This window comes from Kogia breviceps, chromosome 12, assembly GCF_026419965.1.
Source record: "Kogia breviceps isolate mKogBre1 chromosome 12, mKogBre1 haplotype 1, whole genome shotgun sequence".
Lineage (NCBI taxonomy): Eukaryota > Metazoa > Chordata > Mammalia > Artiodactyla > Physeteridae > Kogia > Kogia breviceps.
Window position 1 is genome coordinate 6,651,948 of NC_081321.1, and position 21,212 is coordinate 6,673,159.

General features: G+C 45.7%; 1 protein-coding gene across 1 annotated transcript; it reads left to right on the top strand.

Moving 5' to 3' along the window:
* Nucleotides 1-1,797: 1,797 nt before the first annotated feature.
* SLC2A3 (solute carrier family 2 member 3) lies at nt 1,798-14,055 on the top strand. The gene is made up of 10 exons (XM_059082560.2): nt 1,798-2,144; nt 3,746-3,838; nt 4,382-4,542; nt 5,397-5,637; nt 6,090-6,252; nt 6,540-6,727; nt 9,632-9,736; nt 10,098-10,199; nt 10,783-10,986; nt 11,529-14,055. The coding sequence occupies exons 1-10, from the start codon at nt 2,130-2,132 to the stop codon at nt 11,739-11,741; spliced, it is 1,485 nt and encodes a 494-aa protein (XP_058938543.1). The 5' UTR covers nt 1,798-2,129; the 3' UTR covers nt 11,742-14,055.
* The last annotated feature ends 7,157 nt before the right edge of the window (nt 14,056-21,212 follow it).

Genomic DNA, 21,212 nt, shown 5'->3' on the forward strand with positions numbered 1-21,212 from the left:
AAGTAAACTATCTTAATAATTTTTAAATTGATTATAATTTAATCAATTATAGTTTAATATATTTATAAATCAATTATAATTTAATCAAACTCAAATAGTATTATTTTGACTATATCAGGTCAAATAAAATAATGATTAAAAATAATTATTCTTGTTTCCTAAATTTTAATGCGGCCACTTAGAAAACTTAATATTACATAAATGACTCAGATTGAATGTTTATTGGCAGCGCTGCCATACAGGATATTTTGTCCTTTGGCTGCTAAATTCAGTTGCTGTGGTAACTAAAGGGGCCTCTAGGCTCAGGGTTTCCTGGAACACTGGGAGAGTGGGGGAGGGGAGGGATGACCTCAGGGAAGGTTTTTTTGGATGTCACGTTTCACTCATCGCCACTTCTCTCAGCTAACAATGAGATTTAGAAAATATCCTCATTTAGTGGTTTCGTTTTGTAATGTATAAAAATACCGAATCGGTATGTTGTGCACCTAAAACTAATATAATGATGCAAGTCAGTTATACTTCAGTTTTTTTTTTAAAAAATCCTCGTTTCAGGAAAGACCACACGACGTGGTCTGTTTCAGGTCCAGTAGTACCGGTTTAAATTGCGGGGTCCCAACCAAAACCCCAAAGGAAGGTGCACTTTCTTCAGTGGCTCCTCCAGCATAATTCTACCTCTTTACCGGCTTGTCGCGCCCCACCCGCTCTTCCCCTGCAGGGCCTGCGAGGCTACAGATTCATAGGCATTAGGAATTTGACTACTGATATTTCCCCCCAGCAAAGCCACCCAACTCTACCTACAACGAACTTGTGCTCCTTCGTTACCTCTCACACAGGAGCACGTCTCTCTCCTTTTATGTTCCTTCATCTTCCTGTGATCACATTTTTCTGTTTTTCCTACTCATCTTGCTCACTTTGCTTGTATGGCCGAGAAATCAGATCTTTATCTCACCCTTTTCTTTCAAGGAATTCACAGCCCAGAAGGAATATGATATCGCTAATTATCTCCAGTTGTGTAAGAATCGGTTGGCCTCGTCCCTTTTTAATGTTTTAAGTGGAAGGAGGGAAGCACCATAAATGACTTGAGGGCCAGGACTTGTTTGTCTTATATACTGATGAACCCATCTGATGGGTAGTATGTGCTCCACAAATACCTGTTGTTTCACGGAATTCGATCACTGTCCTCTCTCTAGGTACTGTAAACCCGAGACTAGAGGCAAAACACTGCAGAATGGGTAGAATTCAGAATGGGTGGGGAGTTGGTGAATGCCGTCTTTTCAGGAGTTTGGATTGTGTCCCATGCGCAGCTGATTCTCTCCTTTCTGCAGCCCAGGAGAGTTGGTTTGGCTCCTAGACACCCAGGTTTTCTCCCAGGAGAGAGGATGCTCATCAGAGGACAAGCAGAGCCCCCGATTCTTCCAATTCTCCCTTCACTCGCTTCCCTTCTCTCAGACTGTCCTTCCCTCCCCTTCAGGACCGCAGACACAGCCTGCAATCAAAGAGCAGCTGATAAGTTCCTAGGATGAGGAATAGTTTCTGTTTACACTCCGTCAAACAACGTTAACTCTCATATAGTAGCACCCGCTCGACGTTGCCTTATATAGATAGCGTTTATTCTCATCTCTCTACGGATTGATTCAGTTCTGAGCACTTGCGAGACCAAAAAATAATGTGTATCTGCCCTCCCTCCAGGCTTTTCTGGTAGATTTTTGTCTGTTAAACTAAGAGGCTGCAGCTGCTCTTTGAAGAGGGAAGGAGGACGAGCTTAGAAAAAAAAAAAAAAAACCACGGAGTAGGGAGGGTGGAGGATGTGGTTTTAAAGAGATGGGGGGGTGTGGTCTAGGGTGGAGGCAGAGCTTGAGGTCACAAAATTCCGGGAGGTCCGGAGATCACTGGGGGCGGGGGCGGGGTGGGGCTGGGGGCTTGTCGCCCAGGCTCCGCCCTTTGCGGAGCTTATAAGTAGGTGCCCATCCTAAGGGTGCGTGAGGAGACGTTGGAGCGCTACCGAGGACCTAGGGGAAGGCTTGCTGCTGAGAAGGACATTTCGGAGGTTCTGTTGGCTGGAAGAGGGGTCTCTGGAAATCCCACTTCTAGATCTTTATTGAAGATTTGCAAGGAATTCATTTAGAGCCATGGGGACAGCGAAGGTAGGAACGATACAGTTACTGGTTTTTGCTTGTTTGGGGTACGCTCCGAAAGGCAAGCCTTAACGGTGGTGGCTGTGCTCTCTTTTATACGGAGTCACCTAGCCATCTTAAAGCCTTTTTCCATTTCTTCCCCAGCCTGCAGTGCCACAGTTCCACCAGTTCTTCCTATAAAGGATTTATCCCCGTTTGATTCACCTTCCTGTGGTAGGGAAAGTCACCCCGAGAAGTTGTGTTTGTTTCTCGTTTTTTTTTTTTTTTTTTTTTTTTTTCTTTAATACAATTACAGGCTACCGAGAATGTGAGGATGAAACCGGTTGAGTGTTCAGGGGATCAGGGGCTGCTTGGTTGTGTTAATTACGAGCGTGGGTCTGAGAGCCAGCAGGAGGATTTCTCTGGAAGCCTCAGACCTTGAAAGGACCTGGGATTTGTTTGGGGGCCTGGGTCGGTGTCCAGCCTTCTGTTCTGTGACCTGTGGGGTTCCCTGGCTACTGAGGAGAGAGAATTCCAGTTGTCCTTCCTGTTGTGGTTGATTGCGAGGGCACAGTATATTAATGTGTTGTGTGTTATGGATGCAGTATTTGTAGGGAGAAAGATATTTTCATTCACTAAGGTAACCTACTTGAAAATAAAAGAAGAGAAGGGGTGAAAAAGTGGGAAGGCCCGCAAGAATAGTAAACGGTGAGAGAAAAAGAAGAGTTTTTACTAAAAGAGAGGATTAAACCGAAGGCGGTGCCCTGGCGGGGCTTCAGGGGTACTAGATGCCTGGGAGGCAAGGTCAATTGGGGGAGCTGGAACTCCTGGCCTGCCACTGTCTGACCTGAGAGGGAAGGAGTTTATAAGGTGAGGAAGGGTTGGGGTTCTCGGGCGTAAGAATTGAGCTACCTTGAGGTGGAAAGTACGATCACGCCCACTGGAATTATTCCTAGCACGGCGGGTGATGACTGGGTTGTGTGCTGCACAGCCCCTCACAAAATGTCTCCATCTGGGGTTGGGCGTGAGCTTGCGCTCGCCCCCTGGTAGCTGGGTGGGGGATAGCAGGACATTATTAAGCGAACGGGAAGAATGTCAGATGGGACCGAGGATACAGTAGGCTGACCCTGTAGATAACGCGAGGCAGTTAAGAGCAGCCTGGTGATGACGACACACCACCAGTACTCGGGCTTCTGTGGAATCTGGGGTACGGGTGAGCGGACGCTGGATCTAGCTGTTTCCAGAGGCAACTGTTCTGAGCAATCCTAAGGCATTTTACTCTGCCCTCACAGCCTTTTCTGTTCCTGAGCACAGTCCTATGCTTGCTCTTACCCGGGGCTGGTTTTTGAATGCTTCCAAACCGACTAACCCAGCAGTTCTCTCAACTTCTCCCTTTTCCCAAATTTTCTTGCCACTTTTCCCAAGTTTACTCTGCATGCTCACCCGTGTATTTCCAGATGAGCTCTTCAGTTCTTTCGTGTTCCTCGTTCATTACCTAAATCGTTAAGTTTCTGTTGTTTTCCTACCGCTCACAGGCTGAGTTTCTCCTGGTATATCCGTCTCCTTAACAAGAGGCAATCATCCGTCAAGAGTTTTGACTGTTTCTTCTCCCCTCCCTCCCCACCCCCCAGGTCACCGCCCCTCTGATCTTTGCCATCACGATTGCTACAATCGGCTCTTTCCAGTTTGGCTACAACACTGGAGTCATCAATGCTCCTGAGGCGGTGAGTGCCAGGCAGCTAGAGTTTGGAATAGGGTAATTATTCCTTTAGGTAGTGTTTCCAGAATTAACAAGTTTAGACAGACTTGGTATGTAGCTTGGCTAAGACCTAGAGGGGGAGTGATATTGGTGGGGCTCTAATTGAATGATTGATCGAGGCAAAAGCCTCAGGGGCTCCCTGTACCCTGGACTATACCCATTCTTCCTCTCACCCTACGGTGACACACTTCCTTTATTATCCCTTCGAGGTTAGTTACAAAGTCTCAGGGCGGGAGGGCGGCTGGGATAGTCACTGAACAAGGGTACATCAGTACTACTACCTACTGGAATTTTCAGGACAAGTAAAAAAGTATTCTTTTCAGAGCTGGAAACATTAACTCCAGTGTGTTACCCATCTCTTCCATTGCCATCTATTTATTCCCTTGATCCGCTACCTAGAAAGTAACTGTAAAGCTGCTCTCTTAGGTAGGGGAAGATCCCAAAGGTTTGTTTCTTTTCTCATCCAGTTGTAACGGTCTCTTCTCCCACCAACCATTTTAATTTGCAGATCATAAAGGACTTTATCAATTACACTTTGCAAGAGAGGTTAGAAAACCCTCCCAATGAGGTGGTACTCACATCCCTGTGGTCCTTGTCTGTGGCCATCTTCTCCGTTGGTGGTATGGTTGGCTCCTTTTCTGTTGGACTCTTTGTCAACCGGTTTGGCAGGTACTAATACTTTTTTTTTTTTTTTTTTTGCCGAGTTGGGTCTTGGTTGCTGCGCACAGGCTTTCTCTAGTTGCATTGAGCGGGGGGGCTACTCTCCGTTGCTGTGCGCGCGTTTCTCACTGCAGTGGTTTCTCTTGTCGCGGAGCTCAGGCTGTAGGTGCGCGGGCTTCAGTAGCTGTGGCGCGCGGGCTTCAGTAGCTGTGGCGTGCGGGCTTAGCTGCTCTGCGGCATGTGGGATCCTCCCAGACCAGGGCTCGAACCTGTGTTTCCTGCATTGGCAGGTGGATTCTTAACCACTGCGCCACCAGGGAAGTCCCGGTTTGGAAGGTCTTGATCAGAAACTGGGCAAGGAAGGGGGGCTATACTGGTTGCACTGAGGACAAGTATTGAGGCTTAGAGCAGGGAGGTGATGATACATTTGAATGAGAGCACCTCAAATTCCCATCAAGGGAAAACTAGTCCCACAGATTGCTGGGCTCCAACCCAGATTCAAGCCTAATGATTAGTCTAGGGTAGTGTGGGACAATTTTAATTTCTAGCAAATTTCTAGCTGATGCTGTGAGTTTGTGGACCACTTTGAGAACAACTGGCCTTCAAGTGCTTGCTAAAATCCTAGCCTACAGCTAGGACGTAGAGGGGAGAATCTTTAACAAGTTCTCTAGGTGAGTTTTATGCATACTGAGGTGTAAGAACCATTGATCTTGAGTATCCCAACCAGATATGTTCTGATACTAGAAAGTGGAAAAATTAGACCAAAAGATGTATGAGCCTGGAGAAGAGTGGAATGATTAGGAGAGAAGGGGGGAGATCAGGTCCACTTGGCTAACTTCACTTGTTTTTGTTTAATCTTTCAGGCGCAACTCAATGCTTATTGTCAACCTGTTGGCCATCTCTGGTGGCTGCCTTATGGGGTTCTGCAAAATAGCGGAGTCGTTTGAAATGCTGATCCTGGGCCGACTGGTTATTGGCCTCTTCTGTGGACTCTGCACGGGATTCGTGCCCATGTACATTGGAGAGATCTCTCCCACCGCCCTGCGGGGGGCCTTTGGCACTCTCAACCAGCTGGGCATTGTTATTGGGATTCTGGTGGCCCAGGTACTCTAGAACTTAGAGTGTTAGTTTCACACCTCATTAAATGAATTTACATGGAGAAGACAGTCGAGAGAATGTCTGGCACAGAGAACTGTATTCAATATCCTATGATAAACCATAATGGAAAAGAATATATTAAAAAAAAATATATATATATATATGCATAACCAAATCACTGTGCTGTACAGCAGTAATTAACACAACATCGTAAATCAACTATACTTCAATTAAAAAAAAGAATGTCTGGCACATATTCAACTATGTATGTTTCAGATATTAATTAATATTACTATAGTTCACAGACAGCTAAGGAAGCAGGCAGGGTAAAAAAAAAAGTAGAAGAGACTGTCTTTTCCCGTGATAAAAGAACAGATGATCTTCTGAACATTTTTTTAAAATCAACTTGTAGCCTGTAAAGTATGGAATTTATAGTACTGTCTCTGTCTGGTTTCTAGATCTTTGGTCTAAAAAGCATCCTGGGGACTGAAGAGCTCTGGCCCCTGCTCTTGGGCTTCACCATAATCCCCGCCGTCCTCCAATGTGCCGCCCTTCCATTTTGCCCGGAAAGCCCTCGATTCTTGCTCATTAACAGAAAGGAAGAGGAAAGCGCTAAGGAGAGTGAGTACCCTTCACACCTTCACTGTAGGAAGCTTAGGCTTGCGGTTTGTTTTAGGATGAGGGCATTGGATCTGGTTTTTGTCGTCTCCTTTCCCTGTCTGACTATGCTTAAGTCAGAAGCTTGCAGCCCCCGAAGGATGGGGTGAGAAGGCGAGTTAAAGCCAGATGCTGATTGAGCCGCCAGAGGCAGGGCTCCTCTGGGCGGCTTCTTCCCATCCGTCTGGTGGGGCAAAGGAACTCGGGACAGCACCTTATCATGAACCTTTCCTCTTCGTGCTTTTCACCAGTTCTCCAGAGATTGTGGGGCACCCAGGATGTGGCTCAGGACATCCAGGAGATGAAAGATGAGAGTGTAAGGATGGCACAGGAAAAAAAAGTCACTGTGGTGGAGCTCTTCCGAGCCCCCAGCTACCGACAGCCCATCACCATCTCCATCATGCTCCAGCTCTCCCAGCAGCTCTCGGGGATCAACGCTGTGAGTGCCCACTTGCATGTCAAACGTGCCCCACAACACTGCACTTAAAACACCTGACCAGAGGTGAATCGCATTGGCTGTTGCTCACCTTCTTTTATATCCAGGGGTCCCTCACGATGCTCGCCACACAGCAGCCTCTCGAAAAACGCTCTTTATCCAGGTTTCCATTTCGGTTTTTAAGTTTTTTCATTTTTATTTATTTATTTTTTAATTTCTTTGATTGGATCTTAGTTCCCCAACCGGGGATCAAAACCATGCCCTCCCCCCCCAGGGGCTTCCCTGGTGGCGCAGTGGTTGAGAATCCGCCTGCCGATGCAGGGGACACGGGTTCGCGCCCCGGTCCGGGAAGATCCCACATGCCGCGGAGCAACTGAGCCCGTGAGCCATGGCCGCTGGGCCTGCGCGTCCGGAGCCTGTGCTCCGCAACTGTAGTGGAAGCATGGAGTCCTAACCATTGGACTGCCAGGGAATTCCCTATTTCTTAAAATTCTCTATAGTCCATGTTTTCCATATGGAAAGATGAGAGAATCAATTAAAAGTTTGTCCCCCTTAGCCTTGGAACTTATAGTTAACATTTGTCCTCTTCCAGATTTTTTTTTTTTTTAATATATAGAGTATCACAATTTGTCCATTTTTATTAATCCTCTTTTTTTGACCACTCATTTAAAAATTTTTCAGTCCTCTCTAACTCTGATCTGTCTTATTACATGATGTTATCAGTGATAACGTAGGCCATATAGTCGAAGCAGATCTGAGAGTTGATACACCTTGGGTTTTTTCCCAGGACTGTACAATTTAAAATCAGTGTAAAGACCGGGGAGCAATTAGGAGGCGTGTGGGCGCACAGGCAACTTCAGAGTGAGCTGTGCTTATCATCCTCTGTATTTTCTACAGCTTAGAAGAGGGCCTATGATAGTTAAGTGTGAGGCAAAATGGAAGCTAGCAGTGGGCAGGTAGCCACCGTATTCTATGCAAAAATCAGCTTCTGCTCTTGAGTCTTGGTTGTGGGCAGAGAGGGTATTCCTACCCCTATCCTTTTGTAGATAAAATATGTTGATATGAAGAACACCCACCCCTGCCCCCTTCTAAGCACTGATTCACACCCTGAGGGTTTCCCATCATAATGCGATCAGTGTGATCAAAGCGTTTTGCAAAACACGTGATAACTCAAAACACTAAGTTTGTCCTTAGCCTTTTCTCCCTAATGCACCACAAGGATACTTGTGTTTGAAATAGCGGTGCATCTCCTGAGGACCTAGAGGCTGTTAGATCAGACCTTGGGAGGAAAGATAGTTTGAAAAAGCCTCTCAGGTGGTTTTGATGGATCTCAATCTCAAATTTCCACATTTGAAAAACCACTGTTATCAAATATACTCTCAAGGCTTTCCAGAACAGCGAGGCTGGGACTAGAGTGAGGGGTCCAGATACAAGACGTGTCCTGAGAAGGACCTCCTTCTTCAATTCTATACCCCAGGTGCCTGCTTGCCTTCTCCGCGTCGAAGCCCTGCAAAACAGGATCAGAAAAAGACCACCCTGGGAGAGTTACAAATGATAGATGGGGTGCTCTGCCAGCAGGACCTACCCAACCCCCAGCCCCTACCCCCGCCCTTTCAGGAAATGGTGTGTGAAAGTCAGTTTTCCAACCTACCTTTGAACAAACGATGTTTTCTAATTTCACTTAAAGGCAGAGGTGGTAAGAGGCTGGAGAGTGCTTACACAGCAGAGTAAACTGCCTATTAGGTAAGATGATGTGGCCTAGCTCCATGGCACCAGGCAGCAAGATTCTACTGTAAGAAGTTTGCTTGAGATGCATATATATGTGTTAGGTTTTTGATATGTGAGCTTTTATATAGGGAAGAGAATTGGCATAGCTATTCATCTCTAGTTTTAACTGTCCAAACGTCTTTCCTCACAAGCTCTATATTATTAAATATTCTTCGATTTTTTTTTTTTTTTTCTTTTTTTAAATTCCACGCTTCTCTCCTAGAGCAGCGGTTTTCAATGAGGATGACCTTCCATATCTCAGTTTCCAAGAGCTCAGCCTGAATCTTATTTTGGAAAATATACATAGTTTCTATCTTAGGTTGTAGGGATTTGAAGACTTGTTTCTGGAGACGGTCACTCCCATCGTCCAAGCATACGTTCCTCAAAAAGTCCGATGAATACTGGCTGCTACGAGGGCGGGTACTCTGGGTGAAATCATAAATCCCTGAACCAAACCTGAGGGACTGAGCGATCTGGATCCTGTTCCCTTGTTATGTTGAGGTCTGAGACCAGTGTTTGGACATCTCTGTAGCTGTGGTAGTTGTAGCAGCCCTACGTATTAGCACAGTGTTGAGCAAATAATAAAAATAGTGTACATGAAATTGTAGTTTATTTAATAGTGTCTATTCAATTAAAATAATAGCTGGTGTTAGTTTGTAAAACACTTGCAAAGACCTAGTCCCTGGAATTCCGGCCAAGTTCTGCTTCTAAATCACGATCAGGCTGAGGTTACTCTTCAGTTTCTTCACTATCAAGTGGAGACATCAATGCCTGTCACTCTTGGTCAGGGTGGGAGTTGGAGTAAGTCTATTGGAAAAGTGTAATTGAAAAACTTAAAGGGATTTAAGCCTATGTAAGTTACTAGAGTAAACTTAAGAGGCTAAATGGAGCAGTAAGAATAAGCATAGTTAGGAGGAAAAAAAATGGAAATAAGTAGCTAGAATTGAAGACAATTGAAGAAGAGAATAGAGGTAAGATACAGAAGATCATTCGTTTGCAGAAAAGATACCGTGATTGAACAAAAATCCCTGGGAAGTACTCCTTAACTTCTGGGACTTTTTTGAGTTGATTTGTTGGAGGGTTTTGTGTAACTGCTATGCACAATTGTATTTCACAGTTTCATCTTCTGTTCCCTGTTAGGTGTTCTATTACTCGACAGGAATCTTCAAAGATGCAGGTGTCAGGGAGCCGATCTATGCCACTATTGGTGCAGGCGTGGTCAATACCATCTTCACCGTGGTTTCTGTAAGTCGGATGTTTTGATCATTGTTGAGGTGGGAGAAGAGTTACTGCTACACACGTTCAAGGATGGGTTGCATGTCCTTCCACACCCCCCTTCTGTCATTTAGTTAAACCATTTTTTGTTTAATTCCTTTTGGGGGCAGAGGGCTATTGCTGGGGAAAACAGTCTTCACTCTTCAAACAAACAGGGAATGGATGGGCAAAGGGAAGTAGAGAGGGGATTATTTAGGATGTTTTTAACTTGAAGCTGGAAGAGAAGAAGTGTGACTATAACAGGTATCCTGCTGTTGGTCAGGCAGATTCCAGAGCTCACATAGTTGTTTTCACGAAAGGCGATGCAGGTATTTCTTTTTTATTCTTTTAGGTGTTCCTGGTAGAAAAGGCAGGGAGGAGGACGCTACACCTGATAGGCCTTGGAGGGATGGCTTTTTGTTCCGTCCTTATGACAATTTCTTTGTTATTAAAGGTGAGTGCTCTTTGCGAAGGAAGGGTGAGGGGGGCGGGTAGTTGAGGTTTGGAGATACAAATGACATTTGGGAGAGGCAACACGCCCAGAGTTTTAAGACAAGAGGATTATCAGAGATAGATAATTAAATTGCTATAATCCCTATATCTATATAACATAATAGTTTATAAAATACATTATCTCATTTAATTCTTAAAGAAATCTTGAGGTCATTGTTTCCCTTTTACAGCGATAAAATGGTCTCGGTGCGGAAAGACGTTTGTGATCACAGTGCTAGGTTTCAAAGACCTGAGGCTTCTAGGACTTCCCTGGCGGTCCAGTGGTTACGACTCTGCACTCTCAGTGCAGGGGGCACAGGTTCAACCCCTGGTCGGGGAACTAAGACACCGCATGCCATATGGTGAGGCCAAAAAAAAAGAAGAAGAAAGAAACAAGGACCTAAGGCTTCTAGGTCCAGTAACTCCTTTATACCACAGGACAGAAGGAACTTTTCATTATTAGCCAGTCCTCATCTCTGGGAATCTAGATACTGCGTGGGGCATGCTGTCTCTAATACTAACTTTCCTTTGTTCCTTTCTCCTAGGATAATTATGGTTGGATGAGCTTTATCTGTATTGGGGCCATCTTGGTCTTCGTGGCCTTCTTTGAAATTGGCCCAGGCCCCATTCCCTGGTTTATTGTGGCTGAACTCTTTGGCCAGGGACCCCGCCCGGCTGCCATGGCAGTGGCTGGTTGCTCCAACTGGACCTCCAACTTTTTGGTTGGACTGCTCTTCCCCTCAGCTGCAGTAAGTAACTTAAAACTCACCCAGCCCATCTTGAAGCCAGCTAATACATAGTTCTGCCTAGAAACAGAATGGTAATAATAAGCCTTAGGACTCCAAACCAATGTTTAAAATCCATCATTTGCCTTAGCATTAATGGCTTTATGATGTTAACGATGAGGTAGGTCCTATTATAAAATGGCCTAGAGCTGATTTGTTAAGTAAAGGAACCAGCAGTGGACATGTAGAAGGCATTCCCAGTTTGCATGAGTCTTTCAGAGACCCAGATCTTAAAACTCATAATCAAAAGGCCTAAAATACTCAATCGGTATTTGGAAACGGCTAACTTCAATGACTAGGAAAAGGAATGACAAAAAGTTGCAGAGAAATACAGTAAGTTACCAATGAAATCATAAACAAGTCTCTGAAGAAACCTCACTGTCTTCATGAAGTCTAGAAGGGTTATGGCTGCAGGCCTATTGGAAATGCGATTGTGAGGGAAACTGGAGTCTGTCAGTGACCAGAGTTTTACCACCGACTCTCCTTTTTCTGTGTCCTTTCACTAGTTCTATTTAGGAGCCTACGTTTTCATTGTCTTCACCGGCTTCCTTGTTATCTTCTGGATCTTCACCTTCTTCAAAGTCCCTGAGACTCGTGGCAGGACTTTTGAGGAAATTACACGAGCCTTCGAAGGGCAGGTGCCGGCGGGTAACCGAGGTGAGAAAGGTCCCATCGTGGAGATGAACAGCATCCAGCCCACGAAGGACACCAACGTCTAAGCAGTGCCTCCTTCCCACCTCCCTCCTGTCATGAAAAAGCAACCTCTCCCTAAGCAAGGGAGAGACCTCATCAGGTTGTAACCCAGGACTGTTTCTGAATGCTGCTACTCAATTCTTTTCTCATCCCACACATCATGGGCGCTCAGAGGATCCCAATGCTGGGGTTAGTTATCTTCAAAGGCTTTTACAAATTTCATTTCTTGGACATTCTCTTCTGTTCAGGAGAGACCAAGCGAACCTGCCTTCATTTCAGGAGGGATTGGCTGCTTGGCATACGACAACTGTGCCAGCTCTTGCTACCTTCTACTGTTGCCTCTCGAGGGCATTTAGGGGAGTGGGCATATGAGGCTGCAGTTCCTCCAACCTCGACTTAACCAGGAAGCAGATACACTTATGAATGTGGAGGGCAGGGAGGGATTCCGTGAGACCGTCTTCCTCACTTCCATACAGCTCTGCAGAGCAAACTAACTTGAGTTTTATTTATTTTATCTTCTGGTGTTATTGCATAAATATTTATTTTTGTAAGTATAAAGTAATTTTACCAAATAATGAAAGCATAAGGAAATCGAGGTTAGAGGGAGGTGCTTAAAGAGGTTATATAATGGGGGGAAGATTTAATACCGAAGAGGTTAAGGTGCAATAAGGGACGAGTTTAGGGAGAAATGTGATGCGTTGTTGGAGGGTGTTTGATGTGGGGTGTGAGGTTTGCACGATGCCTCTTAACAATTTCTGTCCTTCAGGTGAAAACTCAAATCTCTCAGAAAAGTCATGTGCCTGTATAAAGAAGCTATTAGTTTCCTTTGGAACTTTTTCCTTTGTTTTAAGATTATATGTAGCATTACTTGAAATCTAGGATCATCGCTAAGATGGGCATTGTAGTTAATGGTAGTTGATGGGTTCTAATTTTGGATGGAGTCCAGAGAAGGGATGGTTCTTTCTAGAAATCCTCTCTCCCCTCACTGGACCAAATGGCTTCTTTGTAGTGAATTCACTTTTTTTTTTTTTTTTTTCTATTTTTTTAAATACTCCCATCATCTGGTGGGAGAGCCTTCCAAATGAACAAGCCAAAATATTGGTTCTTGGTAGAGGTTCATTCTTTCTTCAGTTTGTTCTTTAGAAGATTAGATGTTGATTTTTATTTTGTTTTAAGCCATAGCTTTAAAAGAATTCAGAGATGTTCATAGCTACCTTGGAAGTTGTAACCTCAGCTCTGGGAGAGGATTTTTCCAGAACGATTATTATCCAGTTGAAGTGTGTTGTTACATTTAGGGTCATCTCATGCTCCTTTATGTCTGCTACCGTGTCAAGTTAACCCCTGTTACAATGTTACCGTAGTGTTATTATCAAGCGTCCTTCCAGGGACTTCAACTTTCCCACAGACCACACTTGACAGTATGCGTGGATGTGCAGTGGAGCCCCCACACTTGAGCGTGAGCGTATGTGCACTGTCACCTTGCTCTGCGTGGAAGTAGTTTATGGGCAACTTGTTTCCTCTATGTTCCTAAGGCCCCCTTTTGGATAGAATGTGTTAAAACTCGTTCCTGTGTATGTCGATAGCACTGCCTCTGCTGGGTGGAATTTGAATCTATGGTTTTCTTTCAAACTTTAGAGTTCAGTCTCATCTGGCTGCCTTTCCTTGTTGGAGAGGAAGGGGGGGAGAACTCCCTAAATTTTGAGACTGAGAGTGGAGGACTCACTCCACGCTCCGACAATAGGGGGAGATAGGAAAGAGTGTGACATCGGGACTCGGTGCCTCTGGGGGGTGCTGGAGGGGAGTCACAGGGAAGAGGGAGGCATTCTTTGAAGGCAGTAAGAAACAAACTGAAGCTTCTAACTCTGGGGCGGTTCAGAGAGTTAGGTGAGATGGAGGGGTTTACACTTGCCAGAGGCCACGGACACCTCCACGCCCATCCAGTTACCCAGTATTTTTAGAAATGGAGATTGGGCCCTTCTTCCCTTTTTCATATGTTGCTTGATCTCCCTTTCCCTCTTTGGTGCTTACGTATTTCAGGCCCTTTAGCCAAACCCTTGCCTGTTGCCAGTATTTTGGTTCTAAGTTCTCACCATTCCCTCTGGTCCTTGAGCCTTTGGATAAAAACCCGCAGAGCCATGGGGTGGGGCTTTGCTGGAACAGCTGAGTTTCCTCTAACTGCACCTCTGCTCTGGCTCCTCAAAACCAGTGGGTTGGCAGTCATGCAGTGCGGAAGCCTTCCCATTTCTCAGTGACCAGATTGTGAATAATTTCCAAATGGATTTTCTATTATTGTTACTATGGTTCTTTGTTTTGAAATAAAAATTCTGAATGTATATATAACATCACAGGCTTGGTTTTTTTGTTTTGTTTTGGTCCTTCCTGTGACAACAAAATCAGCGTTAATCCCAATGTGGCCACCCAGTACCTGTTGTAACCTTAAGTAAGTTTCTTATATGAGAGTCTCGTACAAATGAACATAGCAATACTTGTTTATTACGCAGATGAAATGGAAAAGCCTTAGTGCATTGCCTTGCATACTTAATAAATTATGATGCTTGCTTTCCCCAGTGAGAATTCTTCTGATTTTTCTCTTATGCTCCTACCTATTTCCTTTCTCCTCCAGTCTTTGATCTCTAAAATTCATCCTACACTGATGTCAGGGTATCCATATGACATACACATATACATTTAAATCACTGTCCTGCTTAAAAATTCTTCAGTAGCTTCCAGTCGACTACAGGAAAAACAGTGCCCTGGCTTAACAACCCCTCCAGGGTCAAGGTCTCTGCTACCTTTCATTTTGATTCACCATTTCTTTCTTTTTTTGTTCAATTTTTATTTTATATTGGAGTATTGTTGATTACCAATGTTGTGTTAGTTTCAGGTGTACAGCAAAGTGATTCAGTTATACGTATGTATTCTCTCTCTCTCTCTCTCTCTCTCTCTCTCTCTCTCTATATATATATATATATATATATATATATATCCCGATTCTTTTTCAGATTCTTCTGCCATATAGGTTATTGCAGAATATTGAGTAGAGTCCCCTGTGCTCGACGGTAGATCCTTGTTGACTATCTGTTTTATATACAGTCGTGTGTGTGTGTGTGTGTGTGTGTGTGTGCATCCCAAGCTCCTCATTTGTTTTGTCCCTCTCCCTGCCACCTTTCCCCTTTGGGGACCATAAATTTGTTTTCAAAGTCTGTGAGTCTGTTTCTGTTTTGTAAATAAGTGTGCTATGAGTTATAAAAAAATAAATAAATAAATTAGTTATAAATAAACAATAAAAAAAGAGAAAAAAAGGCCTCATACCCACTACAGGCACTCCACACCTCCATGCTTTCCTTTCATGTAGTCCTGACACTCCCCTAGTTTCCATTCGTTTACTACAGGTATTTCTACTCGCCCAGCAGGAGCTCCATACACCGTGCTACTCTGTGTTAGAGGGGATGAAAGGATGAAACACCCTGGCTGTCCCGAAAGAGCCCCAGTGAGTGCACCATATTCTCCAAAATTGTGGATGCCTTAGCTCCCTTTTTCCACCTTTGCTTCCTTATAATTCATTCTTCACATGATCAGAGTGATCTTTTAAAATCAGATCATGTCACTCCCTGCTCAACGCCTTCCAATTCCACTTAAAATAGTATCCAGGGGATGGTATCTAGAGGCACGCAGAATGGCCCGGCGTTTGATGTACGTCCTAGACTGTCCTACAACAGCCTCTAACAAAACTAGGCCATCTGGAACCCCAAAACCTACATATAGTATGTGCCCAGGCTGACTTTGAGGGGCTTGTGCTGTGAGTTTTTTTTATGAGGTTGTCTAAAATGAAAAAGCATGTCAGCAGGACCTATGGTGGGTCCATGGGAGCTAAATGTGTCCATGACAAGCATGCTTTCCTTATCGAGGAGCAGAAAAACAAGAGTGTTGAAGGCAAAAGAACAGAGTCAGAAAGCTAAATTTTAAAATGGAGAATTTTTTTTGTTGTCAGGGGTGGCATTCCCCAGTGGTCGAGCTGTTAGGATTTGGCATTTTCATGCAGAGGCCTGGGTTTGATCCCTGGTTGGGGAACTGAGATCCCACCAGCCACACGGTGTGGCAAAAATAAATAAATAAATGAAATAAAAATGGAGATTTTTGAGTAATAAAAAAGTCAAAAAAGCAAAAAAAAAAAAAAAAAATAGTATCCAAACTTCTTTGCTGTGGCCTATAACTTGGGTGACCGTATGTCCTAGTTTACTCTTACTGCCCTGGTGTAGCTTTTTGTATCTGCTTTCACTCATTCTCATAACTGTCCTGACACTAAATTCTGCTTCCCTTGCCTAAAGGGTTCGCTTCTTCAAAGGATTTATTTGCTCTTGTTACTTTCTTTGCTCAATGAACTTTAGCCCCACTGGTCCTTGTAGTTCTCATGTACATCAAGTTCATGATCACTTAGGTTCTTGACATTTATCCTCTTGTGCTTGGAATATTCTGCCTCAGAATTCTGTATGGCTGAGTCTATTTTGTGGATTAGGGTTTCGTTAATCTCTGCAGAGGATAATTATGCTCCATAAAAGCAAGTACCTTGTCTTGTTATGCCTAGAACACTGCCTGACATATAATTGATTTTTATTAAGTGTATCAGTCTGGCTCCTATCAGAATACCAAAACTTCTACAACTAAAAACATAAAGAAGAAGACCAAAACCACACATTGACTTAAACAGGGAAAGTTTAATTTAAAAAAAAATCAGGCTACGATAAGAACAAGTTAAAAATGATGGAAGAGAACTCAATATGGTATCCTAGGGCTGAGGGAGAGTATCCAAGGAAGGCAACTTTGGAAAGCCACCTCCCCAAAGCTGAGGTTCAGATCTCACTGGAAAAGGCCTAGTTGCAGTCTGCTGGCTAGCAGAGGAGTTTGCACGATTACACAGGCCAGAGCTGGTGTGCATTCCCCAGGCAAGCAGCAGACAGCTGCAGGCGAGCCACAGGCTGGTGGCCAGATACCTGAGTGCTCAGAGCAAGTCAGGCCACCCAATAGGTGAGAGACCTGGGGGCTGGGGGGAATAGTGACTGCCAGACATGGGCGGGGGCCGTGAGGTGGCTGAGGGAGCTTTGCATTCTTCGTGCTTGGCTGGGGCAGGACACCACCAAATGTTCTCTCATCTACCCTGCTCATCTGTGGTGTAGCCGCTGGAACCAGCGGAAGCCCACTTCCCTCTGCAATATCCTAGCACCATCTACTGAGAAAACTTTATTGCACTCAACTCGCTAAGAGATGACCTAAACGGAATTCCAGGGACTTCCCTGGTGGTGCAGTGGTTTAAGAATCTGCCTGCCAGTGCAGGGGACATGAGTTCGATCCCTGGTCCTGGAAGATCCCACGTGCCACGGAGGAACTAGGCCCCTGCACCACAACTACTGAGCCCACGCGCCGCAACTACTGAAGCCGGTGCGCCTAGAGCCCGTGCTCCGCAACAAGAGAAGCCACCGTGATGAGAAGCCCCGTGCACCACAGCGAAGAGTAGCCCCCGCTTGCCACAACTAGAGAAAGTCCCCGCGCAGCAACGGAGACCCAACGCAGCATGAATGAATGAACGAATAAATAAATAAATGGAATTCCATGCATTACCACAAGACAGGTCTTCTTTTCTGGCTGCATTGGGTCTCTGTTGCTGCACACAGGCTTTCTCTATTTGCAGAGAGCAGGGGCTACTCTTCGTTGTGGTGTGCGGGCTTTTCATCACGGTGGCTTCTCTTGTTGCGGGGCACGGGCTCTAGGCACGTGGGCTTCAATAGTTGTGGTGCATGGGCTTAGTTGCTCTACCGCGTGTGGGATCTTCCCGGACCAGGGCTCAAACTCCTGTCTTCTACATTGGCAGACAGATTCTTAACCATTGAGCCACCAGGGAAGTCCCACGAGACAGGTCTTGAAGGACGAATTTGGAGCTGAGGCAGTAAATTGATAACTGACACAATTAATGTTAGATGGCTGGCTGAAGCGGTCCTTGATTGACAGTCTCCTTCCACAACTCCCAGAGCCATCTGGACTTCAGATACAATTCAAGTTGCAAAGTGCCATTTTAGGAGGTGGGGAAGTGAGGGGTCCCAAAAGTGTTTGCTTCAGAAATTTGGCCAAGGTTCCAACTGGCTGGCTCCAGCTGAGCTTGCGCTGGAGGACCCTGCCCAGGCCCCAGCCAGTGAGACAAGGGGAGAGGCAGAGGGGAGCCCCTCTGAGCCTTAGGCCTCTGAGTTGCGGGATGATGTCTGGGTCGAAGGTCCAGATGAGGCCTGAGCCGGCCCGCTCTGGCTCTACGCTCTAGGTCTTCACCGCGCCGCCCTCTTGGATGTCAAGTCCCAGAGTGGCACCAACGAATCTAGTAACATCTGTCCGTGATCCGGGCGGGCCACTGTGGCGGCGGCACCGCTGAAACCGCGGGTCCCGCCGGCCGTCCACGTCCCTCCGCTCCCACCGCTCCAGCCCCAGCGGTGGCCCAGGGCCCGCGCCCGCGCCCGCGCCCACCCCCTCCGCCGCCCCGCAGTCACGGGAGGCTGGGCGGGCTCTGGACCAAACCGCGGACCCTGCAGGAGGCGGGGCTTCGGCCGCGCGCGTTCTCCCGCGAGCCTTCGCCGCGCAGGCTCGGGCGGCACCAGCAACCCGCTAGATTGCGTGCGGCTGAAGCCCTTTCCAGCTGAAACGCAGGACACGCTTGTCGAAGTCCGGACCTTCAAAGGCAGGTATTTCCCGCCTTTCTTATTCTGAAGAGAATTTAACTACCCTTGCTGGATTGCTTTAGGCTTTGTGACTTAATTGATATGACTAAATCATCTGAGTTGGGATAGGTTTCAGAGATTAAATTCAAATCTCACTTTTAAAAAATTGAATGGGGCTTTCCTGGTGGCGCAGTGGTTGAGAATCCGCGTGCTGAAGCAGGGGACTCGGGTTCGTGCCCCGGTCCGGGAAGGTCCCACATGACGCGGAGCGGCTGGGCCCGTGAGTCGTGGCCGCTGAGCCTGCGCGTTCGGAGCCTGTGCTCCGCAACGGGAGAGGCCACAACAGTGAGAGGCCCGCGTACCACCAAAAAAAAAAAAAAAAAAAAAAAAAAATTGAATGAATTGGGGCTTCTCTGGTGGCGCAGTGGTTGAGAGTCCGCCTGCCAATGCAGGGGACATGGGTTCGTGCCCCGGTCCGGGAAGGTCCCACATGCCGCGGAGCGGCTGGGCCCGTGAGCCATGGCCGCTGGGCCTGCGCGTCAGGAGCCTGTGCTCCGCAACGGGAGAGGCCGCAGCAGTGAGAGGCCCGCATACCGCAAAAAAAAAAAAAAAAAAAAAAAAATTGAATGAATTTGGGCTTCCCTGGTGGCGCAGTGGTTGAGAATCCGCCTGCCGATGCAGGGGACGCGGGTTCGTGCCCCGGTCCGGGAAGGTCCCACATGCCATGGAGCGGCTGGGCCCGTGAGGCGTGGCCTCTGGGCCTGCGCTTCCGGAGCCTGAGCTCCGCGACGGGAGAGGCCGCAGCAGTGAGAGGCCTGCGTACCACAAAAAAAAATTTAATGAATTGGGGCTTCCCTGGTGGCGCAGTGGTTGAGAGTCCGCCTGCCGATGCAGGGGACACGGGTTCGTGCCCCGGTCCTGGAAGGTCCCACATGCCGCGGAGCGGCTGGGCCCGTGAGCCACGGCCGCTGGGCCTGCGCGTCCGGAGCCTGTGCTCCGCAACGGGAGAGGCCACAGCAGTGAGAGGCCTGCATACCGCAAAAAAAAAAAAAAAAAAAAAAAAAAAAAAAAAAAAAAAAAAATTAATGAATCGTCAAAACTGGAACTGGCACCCTGTGTCTTGACTATATGCTCAAGAACTGGACTAAAGTTAAATACCCAATAAGGTATAAGGGTACTAGTTTTTATACACTTTTACTAAAACGTTTTATTATGAAACGTTTCATCTGTATCAACCTGAAGTGAGAAAGGAGTCCTGTATTTTATTCTATTTTTAAAATTTATTTTATTTATTTATTTATTTATTGTTTTTAGCTGCGTTGGGTCTTCGTTGCTGCGCGCGGGCTTTCTCTAGTTTCGGAGAGCAGGGGCTACTCTTCGTTGTGGTGGGGGGGCTCCTCATTGCGGTGGCTTCTCTTGTTGGGAGCATGGGCTCTAGGCACGTGGGCTTAAGTAGTTGTGGCTTGTGGGCTCAGTAGTTGTGGCTCCCGGGCTCTAGAGCGCAGGCTCAGTAGTTGTGGTGCACGGGGTTAGTTGCTCCATGGCATGTGGGATCTTCCTGGACCAAGGCTCGAACCCGTGTCCCCTGCATTGGCAGGCGGATTCTTAACCACTGTGCCACCAGGGAAGCCTGAGTTCTGTATTTTAAATCTGCATTTTTATTACAAGTTTGAGCATTATTTCGGTTTTTGTATTTCCTTATCTGCATACGATTTGTATATATCAGAGGAGGAATATTTTGAAAAAGATGTGTTTTGGAGAAGAAACAAGACAAAATAAATAAGTAGAGTTTATAAAGAAAATAGTTACTATATGACCCAGCATTTCCACTCCTAGATATATTACCCATGAAAGATGAAAACTTGTCCACACAAAAACTTGTTCACACATGTTTGTTGCAGCATAATTCACAGTAACCCCAAACTGGAAGCAAACCACATATCCATTGACAGATATCCATTGACAGATAAACAGAAAACCAAATGTGGTATATCCATACAATGTAATAGTACTTAATCACAAGAAGGAATGAAGTACTGATACATGCTGTAATATAGATGACCTTTGAAACCATACGTGTATAAAGCCAATCACAAAAGACCACATATTATATGACTCAATTTATATGAAATTTCCAGAACAGGCAAATCTATAGAGAGAAAGACGGTAGCTTAGTGGTGACCTAGAACTAAGGGGAGGAAAACAAAGGGGGGTGGGGACACAGAGATAAAAAATGACTTCTAATGGGTACAAAGTTTCTTTTTAGGGTGATGGAAACACTCTAAAATTAGATTATTCATCTAATAATCTAGTTCCACAACTCTATATAAATGCTAAAAATTATTGAATGGTATACTTTCAATGGGACCCTTATAAATTATGTAAAAATAAATCTGTGTAATAAAAAGTTTAAAACAAAAAGGAAAATAAGAGAATAAATAGTCATATAAAAACCTAAGTGTCCTGATAGGAAACTGGTAAGACTAAATTTTGAAACATCCTGTAATAGAATATTATGCAGATATTCAACATAATTGAATGGGTAGATATTTTGTCCTGTGCGTGAGGGATTTGATTTCTCTGCATTCTGAAAAACACTTGTTAATATCTGACTTCTTGATTTTATGCTTCCTAGTGGGTGTGAAATGATATCTCAGAGTGGTTTTTTTTTTTTTTTTTGCGGTACGCGGGCCTCTCACTGCTGTGGCCTCTCCCGTTGCGGAGCACTGGCTCCGGACGCGCAGGCTCAGCGGCTATGGCTCACGGGCCCAGCCGCTCCGCGGCATGTGGGATCTTCCC

Excerpts from the sequence above, each read along its gene's own strand:
- SLC2A3 (XM_059082560.2), top strand. Across the intron at positions 9,737-10,097 it reads CCATCTTCACCGTGGTTTCT|GTGTTCCTGGTAGAAAAGGC; the intron begins GTAAGTCGGATG and ends TTATTCTTTTAG. Across the intron at positions 10,200-10,782 it reads CAATTTCTTTGTTATTAAAG|GATAATTATGGTTGGATGAG; the intron begins GTGAGTGCTCTT and ends CCTTTCTCCTAG.